Raw genomic sequence first — 17778 nt, forward strand, 5'->3', positions numbered from 1 at the left:
ACACACACACACACACACACACTATACACACCACTTTTAAATAAAAGCCTCTTTCCTAACACCACACTTTTTGGCCCTTATACATTTAGTAAAACAGCCAGTATTACAATAAAAACGCAATCTCCTACATTCCCAACCACGAACTATAGGCGAAATCATGATTTTTTTTTCCAGCTGTTGAAGAAGTTTTTAAAACACAAACTTGATCTGATATTCTTAAAGGATTCTTATCCGCAACAAAACAATTCAAAGGCGTATTGATGAAATTATTTGTAACATTGAAACATTATGTAATTATTTGCAAAAGAAATATTACTTTATGTTATTGTTATGGATTTAAAAAATAAAAAAAAAACACGTCTTTTTACGAAAACTGTTAATTGGCAATAAAGGCGATCACAATTTAAAGTTTGAAAGAACTACATTTAAAAAGCCATTACTTTAACCCTTAAGATGCGTGAGGTACTTTAACCTCTAAACATGAACATTGTAATTTCATTTTGTATGTCTTCATTGTAAAACAGCTCAGCACTTTAATGGTTAAATAGAATATCAGTAGCAGAGGAGGGAGCACCTAATGTCATGGTTAAGTCTTCTTTTGGATAGCTGTTAATCAACAACCACAAAGAGGAGTGACTCAACCAATGGGCAACAGGAAACACAGGCAGAGCCACGTACAAAGAAATGGACAATATTAACTTCCTCCCCCGCAAAGAGCAATCCACAATCTTCCAACTAAGGACAGGACACACACCTCTGTTAAATTACCATCTCAATAAAATAATTCCACACAACTCCCCCCTTGTAGACACCCTTATGAAACCGTAAAGCATATCCTTTTTTAATGCCCCTTCCTAATCCATCTTAGGCAGACCCCACTACCACTACATCCCAACATAACCTACACCCTGTACGGCAGTGCTGAACAACTGAAGAAATCAGCACACTATTTTTCCTTGGCACAGTCTGCACAAGAGCTGCCAACTCAGCAGCAAAAGGCTGGCTATATGAAGCAGAAGAAGAAGGATAGCTATACCCGGTGTGTAAGTAATACACTAAGTTATCCATCGACAGCTACAATTTGGTAGATCGCTTGAATATCTTCAATTTGATATTAACATGCTCAATACCCGATTACTTGCTCAAATATGTTCAGAAAAGGAAGATAACTTTCACCACTTGCTCATTCACAATGAACAAGGATGGTTGTCGAAAAAGACATATGTTTAACAAAGTTTTTTTTTCTTTTTGACACCGTATGATCTTGGATGCTAAAGATCTAATTTTAAAACGAAATTTAATAGAGGAAATCGAATATTGCCTATTTAGCAGACTTAATGACCTTGACATTATTTGTCCAATAGATCACAAGGTCTGAAAATATCATCTTCACATTATTTGTTCAATAGATCACAAGGTCTGAAAGGATGACTTTGACATTATTTGTTCAATAGATCACAAGGTCTGAAAGGATGACCTTGACATTATTTGTCCAAAAGATCACAAGGTCTGAAAGGATGACTTTGACATTATTTGTTCAATAGATCGCAAGGTCTGAAAGGATGACCTTGACATTATTTGTCCAATAGATCACAAGGTCTGAAAGGAGGACTTTGACATTATTTGTCCACTAGATCACAAGGTCTGAAAGGATGACTTTGACATTATTTGTCCAATAGATCACAAGGTCTGAAAGGATGACTTTGACATTATTTGTTCAATAGATCGCAAGATCTGAAAATATCATCTTCACATTATTTGTTCAATAGATCACAAGGTCTGAAAGGATGACTTTGACATTATTTGTTCAATAGATCACAAGGTCTGAAAGGATGACTTTGACATTATTTGTTCAATAGATCACAAGGTCTGAAAGGATGACTTTGACATTATTTGTCCAATAGATCACAAGGTCTGAAAGGATGACTTTGACATTATTTGTTCAATAGATCGCAAGATCTGAAAATATCATCTTCACATTATTTGTTCAATAGATCACAAGGTCTGAAAGGATGACTTTGACATTATTTGTTCAATAGATCACAAGGTCTGAAAGGATGACTTTGACATTATTTGTTCAATAGATCGCAAGGTCTGAAAGGATGACCTTGACATTATTTGTCCAAAAGATCACAAGGTCTGAAAGGATGACTTTGACATTATTTGTTCAATAGATCGCAAGGTCTGAAAGGATGACCTTGACATTATTTGTCCAATAGATCACAAGGTCTGAAAAGAGGACTTTGACATTATTTGTCCACTAGATCACAAGGTCTGAAAGGATGACTTTGACATTATTTGTCCACTAGATCACAAGGTCTGAAAGGATGACTTTGACATTATTTGTCCAATAGATCACAAGGTCTGAAAGGATGACCTTGACATTATTTGTCCAATAGATCACAAGGTCTGAAAGGGCTTCTTTACGTTTAATATTTTTAAAATATAGTAGCCCTAGTTACAGAAGCCTTTGAGCTTAATTGTGCAATATACACTGTGTTTAAACTTACTACAGTTTTAGTTATAATTTTTATTGGGGACTTTTAACAGTAGGCCTATTCGTTTCTCCTTAAATCTGCATCTCAGTCAAGTGGAAATTAAAGAGTCGCTTCAATATGGCGTTCTCCGTAAGGCGACAAGGAAATTCAATGACTTAAGATTTACGAATTGAAGGTAACATAAACATTGCATTAACTCTTTCTCTCCTAACAGACGATACCAACGTTTATTCCACCAGAATGTGGTAAATAATTACGTAGAGAAAGAGTTAAAACACTTTATTTGACCCATCAGCCATTAAAATAGATAAGCAGGTGTTTCTCCTTGGTAGTCTGATAAGCCCAATGTTTTCTTACTAATCTGTTATCTATTAATACGGATTTGTGTTGTCATTTCTTAAATTAGAACAGTAAACGCAAACAACCAAACCATTATCAGATGTGTTCAAAGCATGGTTCAAAGTTCAAGTGTTTAGTATTTAAAAAAAACAATTGTCTCCGAGTTTAGTTTTTAATTATGGCGTCACCAAGCAAGAGTGACAGCCATGCCCTCTCCAGGATTAGAGCTAGGAACGATTACGTCATGCGTTTTCTTCAGCCCGGGGATTTGGTCAAAATTGACAGACGGATTTATTATCACTGGGGAGTGTATATAGGTAATGTATCTCCACTTTTGTTTTATGATTGAATTGTGTTTACATGATTAGGGCACTTCATGCTTGTTTAAATTGTATTCACTCTAGTAGAACTTTTCAAAAATGATTTAAGAGACGCCGTGTCTGTGTTGAATTACAGTTTGAGTTCGATCTTTATATAGTTGGTGACATGGTGAATCCAATGGACTCTCACACAAAAGCTGGAATATTTGGAATTCGCTGATGACATAGTCCTATTATCACACAGACTACGGGATATGCAAGAAAAGGTCACAGCTTTAAGCGAAGTAGGAAAAAGAGTAGGCCTCAAAATAAACCACCAAAAAAACTAACGTACTTAAAGTAAACAATAAACAAATTGGAGACATAATACTGGATTTTCAGACAATAGACCAAGTAGAAAATTGTATATACCTTGGGAGTGTAGTCAGTATATCAGGTGGAACAGATGAAGACATTAAACGCAGTATAAATCTAGCACGTCAGACATTTACACAGCTAAAACCAACGTGGAAATCTCCTCACATCTCAAACAAGACTAAACTAAGAATTTTTAACTCTAATGTCAAGGCTGTCCTACTGTATGGTTCTGAAACATGGAGAACAACTGAAGCCACAACAAACAAAAAATACAGACCTTCATCAACAGATACCTAAGAAATATCCTAAAAATACACTGGTATGACAAAGTAGAAAACACCAATCTGTGCGAGATGAGTGGACAGAAAAATATAGAAGTGCAGATCTTAGAGAGGAAGTGGAGATGGATTGGTCAGACCCTTAGAAAAGATACCAACAACAGAGCTAGGCAGGCCTTAGAGTGGAACCCCCAAGACGCAGAGGAAGACCAAAAAGAACATGGCGGCGCAGTGTACTTGAAGAAGCAGAGAAGACCGGGAAGAGCTGGGAAACCATAAAAAAGCGAGCAAGAGACCGTGGAGAGTGGCGTGTTTTTGCCGAGGCCCTATGTTCCACGAGGAACTCAAAGGAGTGATGATGAACAGAAACTACCATTTTAAACAGAAGGAGTTTGCGGTTATAAAACATATCTTGAAACAGTGATTAAACAAAAGTGAAGCTTCCTTGCGATCTACGGGGCAGATGATGTGAAGGTCATCTGTTTCTATGATCAAAGGTAAACGCGCAGCAAGCACAACGACCAACCTCCTTTACTTTCTCCAACAAAAGGTATGTACCCATTAGAGTTTGGTGGAATCCGGGTTGCCCTAAAAATCCCCAAATTCCCCGAGATTCGAACCAAGTACCCCAGGTTCGGAAGCCATGCGCTTAACCACTCAGCCATCGCGATTTCGATCAATTAATTATTGGTAATTAATTTTAATAGTAATTATTTTGTTTAAGATCGAATAAGATAAATAACATATGCATCATTGAGAGATATAGTTGTAAGTGCGAGGTTATTCCCCATAGATAAGCTTTATTTTAAAAAAATATATTTTGCTTATTCAACGTTTTTGATTTCCAGGTGACGGTAAGCTAATTCACATTACTAAAGAGAGACCACTGGATAAAAGTTGTGGCGAGATTCGGGAGGATGACTTAATGAAAGTGGCGGGAAAATCGAAAATCTACGCAGGCAACGACAGGGATTCCCGATACACGTAGGTAGTCACCCAGCTGTCAAATTATTGTATTATCTTATCTTATCTTATATAGTACAGACGTTACTTCAAAAAAGAAGATGATTACGTCCTACGCGTCATGCATTTAGTCATGCATATTAATCAATGACTTAAATTCTGCCAAGTCACTGGTTTTCCTGGCTAGCTCAGGCAACCCATTCCATGCTCTAATAGCACTAGGGAAGAAGGAGTATTTGTACAAATTTGTCCTAGCATATGGGACGAGGAATGTGCCTTTATCTTTGTGTCTTTCATAGTATTTTATTAAATTTTGTTTTTGTATTTGAAGATTATGGTTCAGTGTTTTAGGTATGATTGCTACTTTACTTTTGAGTCTTCTGTCCTGAAGGCTTTCTAAATTAAGTGATTTTACTAAAGGTGTTACTCTAGTCAAATATGACTATTCGTTTGTTATGAATCGCACTGCTCTATTTTGTGTCTGTTCCAGTTTCTTAATGTTTTCTTGAGTTGAGGGGTCCCAAACGGAGGATGCATATTCTATTATTGGCCTAACCCATGTTAAATAACATTTTAGTTTTATGTTCTTATTTGATTTATAGAAATTTCTTTTAATAAATCCTAATGCTTTGTTTGATTTGTTTGTAGTTTCATCAAGTATTTTGCGTTTTTAGTCTGTGTTACTGGTTTGCCATGAATAAGATAAGTGGAATTAATTTGTTTTATTTTTTTTTTTGTTACTCTTAACAACTGACATTTTTCTGGGTGGAAAGACATGCTCCAATTTGATTCCCATTTCTGTAATTCATCTAATTCTCTTTGTAAAATATCTGTATCGTGTGTTGGTTTTATTGTTCTATATATTATGCAATCGTCTGCAAATAATTCCTCAACCTGACAATGGTCAGTGACGCATCATTTGAGACTGTCCTGACCGAGTGGGTAAACTGGTCAACAACATAGATGGCCATTCACATTTTTGTGGGGCTGAGTTAGTTCCGATTGGTTTGATGGACAGACCAAACGAGGCTGCAGCCTCAGCAAATTCATGGACGGCAAGTTGAAGCTTCTGTTCGGTGTGCGCCTATATATATGACAATATATATGCCTATATTTAGATCTATATATAATTATAATAAATCACTAAAATTTAAAATCATGCAAATGTCCATATAAACTGCTGCTATGCTAAAGATAATAAGGCTTGTCGTAGAGTCCGAACATCAGTGAGGAACAGTATTTCCCGTGGCTACGCAGCCCCAGCTGTGGCCTACATATTTTGCAACATCCATTTGTCCGCAGGTGGCCGATTTAGATTTTCTTTTCGCTGTCTGCGTCTGTCCTCAGCAGCGGATTTTCCTTAGATCTCAAATGTGTATCCCAGGGCCTTTGTGAGTGACCTCCAGCTGTCTCGTTCTGAGGTCGCATGCAACCAGGTGCTCTCTTCTATGTCAGCTAAGGCAAGTTGACGCCTAAGCTGGTCTTTGAAGCGTTTCCGTGGGGCGCCTCTGTTACGTCGACCACCTTTTAGCTCACCAAAAAAAGACTGCCTTTGGCATATGTTCGTCTCCCATTCAATTTATATTTGTAAAGATTTGAGAGTATTTCTTGTAACACTATTTCAACATTTTTTTTATTTACTGAACGAATTCTACAAATCCTACAATTCTACAGGCCACGGAGTCCGGACAAAATAGTGAAAAAGGCCAAAAGGTGTGTCGGAAGCGTTGATTATAACTTAATTACGAGAAACTGTGAACATTTTGCTAATTATTGTCGGTATGGTCAACGTGTCAGTGAACAGGTAAAAATAAATTCTTAGTCTATCAAACTTAACAATACTCATTTTACAAATCCTACCTGTTTTATCTTATTCAATACAAATAGGACACCTAGTCCTAGAGTCTTTTTTTTTATCTTCTATTATTCAGACTATTACAGACGTTACTTCAAAAAGAAGATGATTACGTCCTATGCGTGTTAACCAATGACTTAAATTCTGCCAAGTCACTGGTTATCCTGGCTGGCTTAGGCAACCCATTCCATGCTCTGATAGCACTAGGGAAGAAGGAGCATTTGTTGAAATTTGTCCTAGCATATGGAACGAGGATTGTGACTTTAACTTTATGTCTTTCCTTCCTTGTGGGCAGATGATGTAAAGGTCATTTGTTTATGTGGCCAACGGTTAACGCGTGTATAATGTAGCCAGCACAACGACCAACCGCCTTTACTGTTCCCAAACTAATGTAAGGTTCCCATTAGAGCTTGGTGGAGTCAGAGGCACCCATATATCCCAGTCTTTACCAGGATTCGATCCCGGGACCCCCGTTTCGGAAGCCAAGTGCTTTACCGCTCAGCCACCGCGCCTCCATATGTTAAATTAATACCGTTAACTAAACATTCATATTTTATTTATTATTAATAACAGAACTAGAAAAAAATGTCAGTACGGAATCGATCCCACGACATTCGCATTATTAGAACAATGCTCTGACAGATTAGCTATCAGGCCATGCTACTTTGCTAGCGAAGATTTTACATATATATAAATCTAGATCTATAAAAGCATCAAAATGATTTGAAATTTAAATATCCACAAATTTTTTTTTCTTTTTCTTAGCTTTAAGTATTTGTGTAATTCTTCTATCACATTATTTTATATAATTAGCCCACAGATTAAATTCTATCACATTATTGTATATAATTAGCCCACCAATTGAATTCTTCTATCACATTATTTTATATAATTAGCCCACAGATTAAATTCTTCTATCATATTATTTTATATAATTAGCCCACAGATTAAAATCTTCTATCACATTATTTTATATAATTAGCCCACAGATTAAATTCTTCTATCACATTATTTTATATAATTAGCCCACAGATTAAATTATTCTATCACATTATTTTATATAATTAGCCCACCAATTGAATTCTTCTCTCACTTTGTCTTCAACAGCTCTTATTTCTGGGTTCTCCGTCAGAAGAATTAAAAGAGAGAAGTCTGCATTCTGATTCATTATTTAATGATTAGAGAAAATAGAGCTAATAATCTCTGCACCTGTCTAGATGTCATTGCTGCTCGATGCTCGTGTAGCTGTACTGTAGTTCAGACGACCAGATAACATAGAATAACTTTGTAAGCGCCTTGACTACATTGAATACAGTTTATTAACAGAATGGCGGAACCGTCTACGTCACGTCGTTGTGCCTACATTCTGGCTTCTACAGCACAAAGCAGTCAATAAGTCGTTTCTAAGATCATAGGCATTCAGAAGCAGTCTCCTTTGTTTATAGTTTTAATGAATTTTAATCTAGCTTTAACAATTTAATTGCTAATAGGAGTAAGCAGTGGCGTCACTAAGGTAGGTGTTACACGGCGAGGCCAGCACCACCGTTCCTTCTGGTGACCCCACTGTGATAGGATACAGATTCATTCATGCATTTTATAATCAAAGTAGTTTATGTTTAGACCAGCGGTTCTCAACCTTTAGTCTCGGCGACCCCTTTTTGCAATCCCCCACTCTGCCGCGACCCCCCCCCCCCGGCACACATACACAGCAATAGAAGAATGGACAAAAACATTCCATTTTTGCGATGGTCTTAGGCGACCCCTGGCAAATCGTCAATCGACCCCAAAAGGGGTCGCGACCCACAAGTTGAGAACCCCTGGTTTAGACAGAAAAGATTATAAGATTTAGGATAGTGATAAGAGAGAAGGCTGCTAGGACATAGACAAGGACATATTTTCCTGTACAGATAAACGATGTATTTTTTTCGTGAGGAATGTTTTGAAGAATTATTTGAACTATTGTCAAGCAGCTGTTGAAACTCGCTGCATAATCTGGATTGTATTATTAAGACCATATCACATCAATATTTTAAAACAACTTAACCTACGCATTGCATTATGCCATTTTAATTGTTCTGTGTTTGAGAAGAACATTAAGACCTGTCTTTTCCAAATTTTTAAAGATTAGTTTGTCCTTTAAGCATTTGTAATTATGTCTATTATGTTATTTCTGTCTTGTTTTGTTAAATTAACTGTATCGATAGTGGTGTCATACGATATATCAATATCTGTGGTAACAATAAAAAAAAAGTTACAGATTCGTTTTGATCGTCCTTTAATCGTAGAACAGATGCGGTTCAAAATAGTAAAGTAACTATTGTCTCTACGAGGTACCAAATATTGTAAGCGAGCTTTAAAAAAAAAAATCAGTGCGCTCATTAGCCGTTTCTAGGGGCAATGACTTCTAGTAGATCGAAGTACGGCATGGACAAAAAAACGAACAGGGCTCGCTCCGCTTTAAATTACGAAAGATATCATCGTCAGTGGACAGGCTAGAAAAATGAGAACAGTTGGGTTGAGTGAGAGTGTCTAGAAAACATTGGAATAGTCGTTTCTTGTGGTTTGGGGGAAAATTATACCGTTCCTGGGACAATCAGATCTCGAGATAGACACGGACTAGGGAAGTGGCGACAGTGAACCTTGAGTTATAAAATCGGAAAATTAAGACTGCCATCTATATTTGTGGTGTCCTCTTATCACCTGTAAACACATCCTTTCAGACTTTCCCTTGTTGAGTTGCCTCCCTTTTTTGTTAGTACAATAAAAGTACTTAAAATACAACACCAACAAAATAAGGATTATAAAAAACAACACCTAAACTAATAATTATGTTAACAACAACATTATTAATTGTACAGCAACTAAGTATATTAAAACGGCATTCTCTTGATGTCTCAGTATAACAAATGTAATTACAAATTGTAATATAAATAATATTTTCATAATAAACATTCTGTACATTAGTGATCCAGGGTATACATATGTTAGCGGCTAAGTCCTATAGGATGCCTACAGGTAAAGGGCGGAGTACGACATGGATTCTTGATTTCCTACTTTGCCAAGGCCAAGTTGGTACAAAAGATGTTTCCCGTTGTGTTGGATAAGAGACTGAAAGAAAATAGGCTCTCATAGGTGATCAAGCGAGAATAATCATTAGAACATTAAAACCGTTGTAACGGTTTGTCTCGGATCAAGCCTAATACAACTACTAAGAAAGAACCACTTGACTAGATCTTGATTTATTAGCGGATAAAAGTGTTTTTTTTTTTATAATCGCTAATTTATCATATTAAAGACTTAGTGCAATTCATTTTTCTTTTGAGATGGCAAAACATGTTTTGTCATTGAAAAAAAAGTGCTTATACACGATTATAAATAAACTTGAAATTGAGTTTAAAAGCCAGAATAATCAACTCGCTGTACTATTTTATAAAATAGAAATAAACAGTAAGGTATTTTCCCATTTAAATCCTTGCCATCAGGTTGATCTAGATTTAAAAAAAAAAAAACGAAGATAGAATAACATTACCCAATGAAAAGCTTTCCCCCTCCCCCCATTAAATACTATTGGAAGAAAATGTCGGACATGGAGTTACATACTTATTGTGTTGTTGTTTTTTCGATGTTTTCAGTTCTAAAAGTCAACTCGTCTGAGAAACGTATGATACCTAACATAATATTTATTTTTACAGCCTATGATTTACTTACATTTTTCATTAAATAGTTATACGCCTAGTTTTTAATGTTCACTTTGTCTCGTCTGTATTTTCTTTACTCCTCTGTAAGGCTTATCTTATCTTATAAAATACAGACGTTACTTCAAAAAAAAAGAAGATGATTACGTCCCACGCATGTTCCTAGGTCAATCTAGTTATGCGTTGTCTCCTTCATGGTCCTCCTATGGGCTTGAAAGTCTCTGGTAAGCCTCAGTGGGTCTCATGGAGTTTTTTCTCGACATAAGATAATTTTATAAGTACAGAAGACTAAGAAAAAGTTGGGACATGTAAATACCAATAAAATAGGCCTATATGCTTGACGAGACTGGCCTTAGCTTTATCGGCAGATTTAAATTACCATTTCATAATAGGCCTATAAGCTAAGACAACTTATTGAAACATTGTTAGGTATATTGTTATTTCTATTTGTAGTTAAGAAGAAACTAACAAAAATATTTTAAAATAAGCACAGCTTCTTAAAGTGTATGAATTACTCAGAAAAACACAAAGATAAAGACACATTCCTCGTTCCATATACTAGGACAAATTTGTACAAATGGGCTGCCTGAGCCAACCAGGAAAATCAATGACGTGGCAAAATTTAAGTCATTGGTTAACATGCATGACTAGATTGAACTAGAAACACGCGTAGGACGTAATCATTTTCTTTTATTTTAAAGTAACGTCTGTATTTTATAAGATTAGATAAGATCCTCTTTTGCTGTTGCATGTAGACTATAGCGGACAATTTTATCCGCTCAAATTTTCGGTATCTTGCAATTTATTATTGTAGTCTAGTTAGAAGAAACAACAATTTTATATTTACTAATCTATATTACTATTTTAAAGTACTATTGATTTAAAGCGTTATTTGATTATTTAAAAATTGAAATTGTACTTAGCATAGGGTATAAAGACATGGACCTGTTGTTCATTTGTATTTTTTATTCACGTATATTTAATTTATAAATATCTTTCTAAATGAGACAATTTTACCTTGTCTTAAGCAGGGAATTGAGAATCATTTCGTACTTTGCATAAAAACGCCAAGCTCTTTATAGAAAGCCTGCACTTCACACTTTGCCAGTAACATATTTATTTAATATATACATCAGTGATTAATATATATTTTATCATTTGCATTGCACATTTAAATCTGCCGTAAGGTAGTGGTAGGCCTATTTGCAATCTCTGGGGCTGATGATGTAAAGCCCATATGTGACATTGTGACTGACTAGTTAAACGCTTGGCTTCCGGGAGAGGTCTCAGGTTGAAGGCTGTGTCTAATCTTTGGGACTTCAAGGACGCTCCTGAGTCCAACCAAATCTAACCTTGGGTAAGGAAAGATGGTTGGTCGTTGTGCTGGTAACACCTTCGTTCCCAGATGAGCATCTACTATATATATTGTTTATATAGGCTACATTTACATGGAGACGATTCCTACACGTTCAATTTCAAGTAGGACTATATACGCTATAAATCTCACATAATAAAACCAGCCCCGCTAAAATTGCCTTCAGTACTTGTTCCGCTGTGCGCTAGTTGGGTTGCCCATCTATTATACCCTACGCAGTGGACATAAGCTCCACTACTTCCTGGACATGTACATGTCGTATAGGTGAATTTATACTTAAATCTATTGCCCATTTGGTATTTATTTTTCCACTGACCAACACTGATCTGTTTAGAACAACCATGAGGATGAGAAACTATAAATGTTAGCCTGTCAACATGTTTTGATTCCCTGTATATCCTCCTGACCTTTGGCCATGTCTCTCTATACCGTCTCCACATGACTTCTAAACGTTGTCCTACTGTTTCGTCACAGGTCACACAATTCAACAGACACCGGTCGTGTTCGACGTGTGTGTAATCAACATTCACTCTGTCAACAATAACTTCAGGGCTATCGTTCTTATCATAAAACAATCTCAAATACGTGTGACTAGCCTCCATTTCGTCAAAAACCACATGCGTGGCGGTATATACTTTGAAATCCCACCAAACATTGTTGGGTGACTCAGAATATTGGCAATTTCTACACCAACACTTTTTGTATTTTTTCCAATGTTTGCCTCCATCTTGTTTTGTCCCATCGGTAAATTTATCCACGTACCAAATCATCCCACTTCCGGTTCTAAAATTTTTTTGGCCCCTCTTATCGGAGAATGGGTACAAGGAAAGTGTTTCAGCCCAAACATCTGGCCTTTTGAGACTAGTATTACCTACTGCAACTCTAACTGTCAGGTCAGCAGTGGTTTTGATGAGATCATATAAAGCTTGGCCTCGATGACCTTTTGGCAAGTGTTTCCAAGCGAACTCTTCAACTGGTATAAACTGCACATGACCTGGATTCTTACTACAATTTTCAAAATGTTTATGTAGTTCAGCTTCTCCGCCCTGGGACTCCTGGCATTCGTGATTACCTTAAACAAAAAAAAAAATTCTTGAAGTTAAATTGCCCATGAAAGAAATTTCAACATTTAAGGTGGTCCCAGATATCGTCAATAAATTGATTTATTGAAATGCTAGAGTAAAGCTAATAGGCTAAAGTATTAACAGTTGTCTTTTGCAATAAAATATTTGATATACACAATTTCTTATATCCATTTGAACCTTACGTCACATATAACAGATTGAACGAGCTGAAGAAAAAACAAGCAAAATCTATAAAAAAAAATCTTTCTTAAAAAACAAAGCTTATCTGCAGGAATAGGCTCCCCTTTTCTATTAAAAAATAATAAATTACCACATATTGATTGAATAATTTATTCATTCGTGTATTCTCATCAACTATGAATAATTATGAAAAGTTCAAACTTGATCCGAGGATGTGAAGTGGAAAAAAATAACGTGTACAAAAAGTGTACCAGACAGACAGACAGACAGACGGACGGAGAGTTGACAAAAGCTTTATAAATGCGATAATACAGTGTTGATTATTTGAAGTATGGCTTTGCGTCATTGGTGATTAGCAGGAAATAGTTCCCTATGGGTGTCTTCCAAGTAATTCATTTCTTTATTGATTGCAAGGTCCGGTAAGCAGTACACTAATGATGAACTTGCTGTACCAGTTGGGCGGTAATGTTCGTCGTGTTGCAAAACCAGATAGAAATTCCAGTCAGTAATTATAATGAGATGAGGCAAGCACATATCCCACATATGAATGAATCCATACTTATACTAGAGGAGCTTATTAAAATGTCCAAAAATGATAAACTTAAGCCAATGTTTTAATAAAACAATAATTTTCAGTTTTAAAAATAACGGCATTTTGCTATAGTTAGAGTTTTATACATAATACATTTATAAAGTCTTGTCGCTTTCCTCCAAGTCATTATTTTATTTTATTTAAACTAATTAGAAGTATGCACAATGTACAGAAGTTTTTGGCTGCTTTCCCGTCTTTCTACTTGGTAAAACGTGGACTTACACACATATGCATACACATGCTCACACAAAGAAACTGACTATAATTCAGTGCTAGTGGGGATTCGCTACTGCTCTCTTGCGTACACACTTTGTTGGCTTCTTGTGAAAGCGAGAATTGATTACAAGGTGGCCACACTTTGTCATCAGTGTATCTACAATAAAGAAACGCCCTTGTACCTTAGTGAACTGATCACTCCTTATGTAACTCATAGAACACTGCGCTTCATGGACTCAATGCTTTTAGTGGTGCCACGTTTCTCCCTCAAAAGTTAAGGTCTACGGGCTTTTTCAGTACATCGACCAAAGGCTTGAAACTCACCCCCCATTGATTTCAGACACACAACATGCTTCACTACATTCAAGAAGAACATTAAGATCCATCTGTTCAAAACTTTTTTTTTTTAGATTAGGTTGTCATTTGAGTTGTTGATATTATATTTGTAATGTTATCACAGTGTCTTGAGCCTACACCATGTTTGTCAATAGCACTCTATAAATTAAATTATTATTATTATTATTAGCCTATTTGCGGTTGTTGCACTGTACTCACAAATATTAAAACGGACATGTATACATTCATAAAATCTTGTTGCTTTCATCCTAGTCATTATTTAATTTTATCTAAAATAAAAGTAGTATATTCAATAACTGCTTTTTCAACAAAATGGTTTTTAGAAACTTTTTCTGTCTGGTACAGATATTTCATTCACTTCCCCTTGTCGTATCAATTTGAAACTTTGCACAATTATTTATTGCCGGTGACAATAGGCTACATGAATCAGTCCAAAACCTTATCCAATTAATTAGTATGGGGTGTATGGAGTTCTGTAGGAGGAGTAGTACCTCTGTCTACTGGGCAGTCGGGCTCTCTGAGCAGCTCATTGACTTTGGTCTCCACTTAGATCCTAGCTCTCACCTGTGGCTCCAAGCAGTTGTCTGCAACGGCCACACCCCGGCAAACCGTCTCGACTGACGGGCCAAACCAGGTGATGGTTGGCCAGAGCTGGTATCTGGTGAAACAATGGTCTCTGTCCACCACCAGCATGTGAAGTCTAGCTGCGGCTGCATGGCGCTCAAGTTGAATTAGACTACCAGGCCCATCAGGCGTCACCTAGCAAACGTCATGGAACGTTTTGGAGCACTGTGGGCCATGAAGAGCACACTGGTCATCCACTGCATCCCAAACCAGCTCCAATTGTCTGGACTCTGTTCTGCCACTGGATTTAGCTGGCAAGTGGGGAGAGAGTGAGGCTGATGCAGCGCAAATCTCCCTCACTTTAATAAATTTTCATCGCGCAAGCCACATTCTCATCTCCCTATATTGTTTTATATAGAAAAGGAAGATAAAGCTTGCAGTATTGAGAAAGATACAGTAATTGTGCGGTTATTTCCATTATGTATACTTTTATGTTTTTTAAAATATTGTTTGTTTTATTTGTAATGTTTACAACATGTTTTTATCATGCTCATGATCATGCTATATTTAACTTTTTAACCTGGGTTTCCTGGGCAAGTTTTATAATAACAAGGGGGCCATTATTTGAGATTAAAAATTATTATTTAACATTTTTAAAAATTAAATTGTGAGAATTCAAGAAAAAAGTGTTATACGGCCTCCCCCACACCTCGCAAATAGGACCTTTCTTTGTTAAACATTATAATACAATCACCAAAGCATGTTCGGTCAATGAAATGTCAATGTACCTAGCTCCCACCCCATTTCTGTCTATTTGTTATAATCGGAATTAAAGGATAACAACACAGACCTAGATCTTTGTTGATTTTGTGCAGTGATATTTATTTTGAAGTAATTTTTAATACATTGATACTTGTATCATTTTCTGTTCAATGTAGTTCAATGAAGTTATTTAGAAAGACTATTCATTTTTGTCTTCCCTCTGAAAGACAACATAGCAAAATAGGTGAATGTATGGCTGAGGTGACAAAATCGCCTGTCTACGGCTTAGCCACTTAACAATGCAATGTTGTGTTTGCTGAGCGCCTAAAAGCAGCAGAAAAACCCCATCCCACCCCAATGGCTCACAAAAGTGATTGGACCATAGCGTACTGAGCATGCTATAAGGTTGAAAGATGCGCTGTATAAGAGTAATTAATAATACATTAAAAATAATAGTGTTATAATCCCATTTTTCACACCCATATCTGAACTATGATCTTTGCATTTGACTAATTTTACACATCATCACACATACTCACTTGAATGGAAGAGTAGTTTTCTGGTTTTCTTGATTGTAGTAGGCATGGCTTATGTAGTGTAACAGTGAAGATACGAAGATCTGAAAAGTTGTAAGCATCTGAATTTAACGAGAACAGAAATGAACATTTCAGTATTAAAAAAAAATTCGTGTCTTAATTGTCTTTGTACATGAATAATTGTGTAAAGTTTCATGTCTTGTCTTTGTTCATGAATAATTGTGTAAAGTTTCATGTCTTGTCTTTGTTCATGAATAATAGTGTAAAGGTTCAACTTGATACGAGAGTGGGTGTGGGAGAAATACCATGTTCAAACTTTTTAGTGTACAAACAGATTGAGTTGATATAGGCCTAATCTTTGTAAAAAACAAAACCTTATAAAATACTCAGAAAGATACAAAGATAAATGCACATTTCTTATTCTTTATGCTAGCACAAATTCATATAGGTAAGTGCTAAGGAAAGTTGTCTGAATCAATGAATTGACTACTTTTCTGTGGTATAGAACTCCACTAACAGACAAGACAGTGGACTTCAAAAGACTAGATCTACTTTTTATTGAGAAACATGTAAAAATCTGCAATAATTCTCAATATTGCAGTGTCACTATCACATAACGTGAAACTATGAACCAGTGGTTCCCAGACTTTTTCGGCTCGTAGACTCCTCGCTACTTTTTCTCGTATTCTGTAGACCCACTGCTTAGTTACCATTGCGATTTTGCTGATTCATGAACTACAAATATATTTTTTCCTCATTTCCAACTGAATTAATGTGAAGACTGAAAAAGTAATAAAAACCAGAAGTAAGTTCATCTCTTTGAAATACTTTGAATGCATGAAACAAGTCTGTCAAATAGGCAATGTCCGATTTCCACTGCATTCAATTTCATTTTAAAATGAGATCTTTAGCTGCCAAGAAATCCGATAGTGTCAAAAAGAAAAAAAAAATCTTGTCAACTAAAAGTTTTTCGACAGTCATAGTACTTCAGTGTGAAGGAGCGACTGATTAAAAGTTGTTGTCATTTTCTTGACACATTTGAACAAGTTGTCGCCTATTGAATGTATTGCTTCGGTTTACTGTGTTGAGAACTATAATTGAAGTTATTCATGCAATCTACCACTGGTTTAAACAAATAGGCCTACGAGAGTGATCCAGAAGAAAATATGAATAATTAAAGCTTGAAGATCTGGCGGTTGTTAAATAAAATTTCACCATTACTAATTGAGATATCAGCTTGTGACCCATCATCTCGCAAACATACTCGGAACATAGGAAGATTTTCATTACCTATTGTAAGAGGACGATACTTGTTACTGCTACCATAAGTAAATTTCTCTGGGGACATTCTCAATGGGACTACAATGAGCTTTGTTTCTTGTTATGATACCTAGATTCTGACAGCGCCAGAAAATTTGAAACAATAATAATTATAAACAAGAGAAAAGCTTACCTGATTGCCATTAAAATCTTCTAAAAGGCCTAGTAGGTTTCGTGTAATCTCTCTCTCCGGTATTGGGTTCTCTATTCCTGTTTGTAAGCCAAGGGAGACTATCAGGAATAAATAAGGATTACCTCATCATAGAATGGACCAACGCGCAGTTCGCTATGAAAGATCCTTAATTTGTTAACGGTGGGAACATAAAAAGAAACGGCACATACTTCTTTGTATGTAGCTTCCAAGTCCGGGACACGGTTTATATCACCAGCTATAGCAGTGGATCTAAAATAGTAGCTTGCATGTCATAAAAAAAAATTCCAGCTCTAATTGAAGTGTAGGCGATATAAAAATAAGGCAAATAAGGC

The 17778-nt window shown here is 36.1% G+C and overlaps 2 protein-coding genes across 3 annotated transcripts; one reads left to right on the forward strand and one right to left on the reverse strand.

Moving 5' to 3' along the window:
• Window positions 1-2934: 2934 nt before the first annotated feature.
• On the forward strand, window positions 2935-8866 carry LOC129928341 (phospholipase A and acyltransferase 3-like). 2 transcript variants are annotated; one of them, XM_056042372.1, is made up of 4 exons: window positions 2942-3154; window positions 4641-4776; window positions 6430-6559; window positions 7718-8866. In XM_056042372.1, the coding sequence occupies exons 1-4, from the start codon at window positions 3016-3018 to the stop codon at window positions 7790-7792; spliced, it is 480 nt and encodes a 159-aa protein (XP_055898347.1). In that variant the 5' UTR covers window positions 2942-3015; the 3' UTR covers window positions 7793-8866. The 2 variants fall into 2 exon arrangements, with proteins under 2 accessions (XP_055898349.1, XP_055898347.1); XM_056042374.1 differs by lacking the exon at window positions 6430-6559 and having other exon boundaries at window positions 2935-3154.
• Window positions 8867-9467: 601 nt separating this feature from the next.
• On the reverse strand, window positions 9468-17541 carry LOC106061261 (uncharacterized). Its single transcript, XM_013219327.2, has 3 exons — window positions 17426-17541; window positions 15976-16055; window positions 9468-12752 (listed from the first exon to the last, which is right to left on the reverse strand). The coding sequence occupies exons 2-3, from the start codon at window positions 16019-16021 to the stop codon at window positions 11809-11811; spliced, it is 990 nt and encodes a 329-aa protein (XP_013074781.2). The 5' UTR covers window positions 16022-16055; window positions 17426-17541; the 3' UTR covers window positions 9468-11808.
• Window positions 17542-17778: the final 237 nt, after the last annotated feature.

The sequence above is a fragment of the Biomphalaria glabrata genome, chromosome 9 (assembly GCF_947242115.1).
Source record: "Biomphalaria glabrata chromosome 9, xgBioGlab47.1, whole genome shotgun sequence".
Classification (NCBI taxonomy): Eukaryota; Metazoa; Mollusca; class Gastropoda; family Planorbidae; genus Biomphalaria; species Biomphalaria glabrata.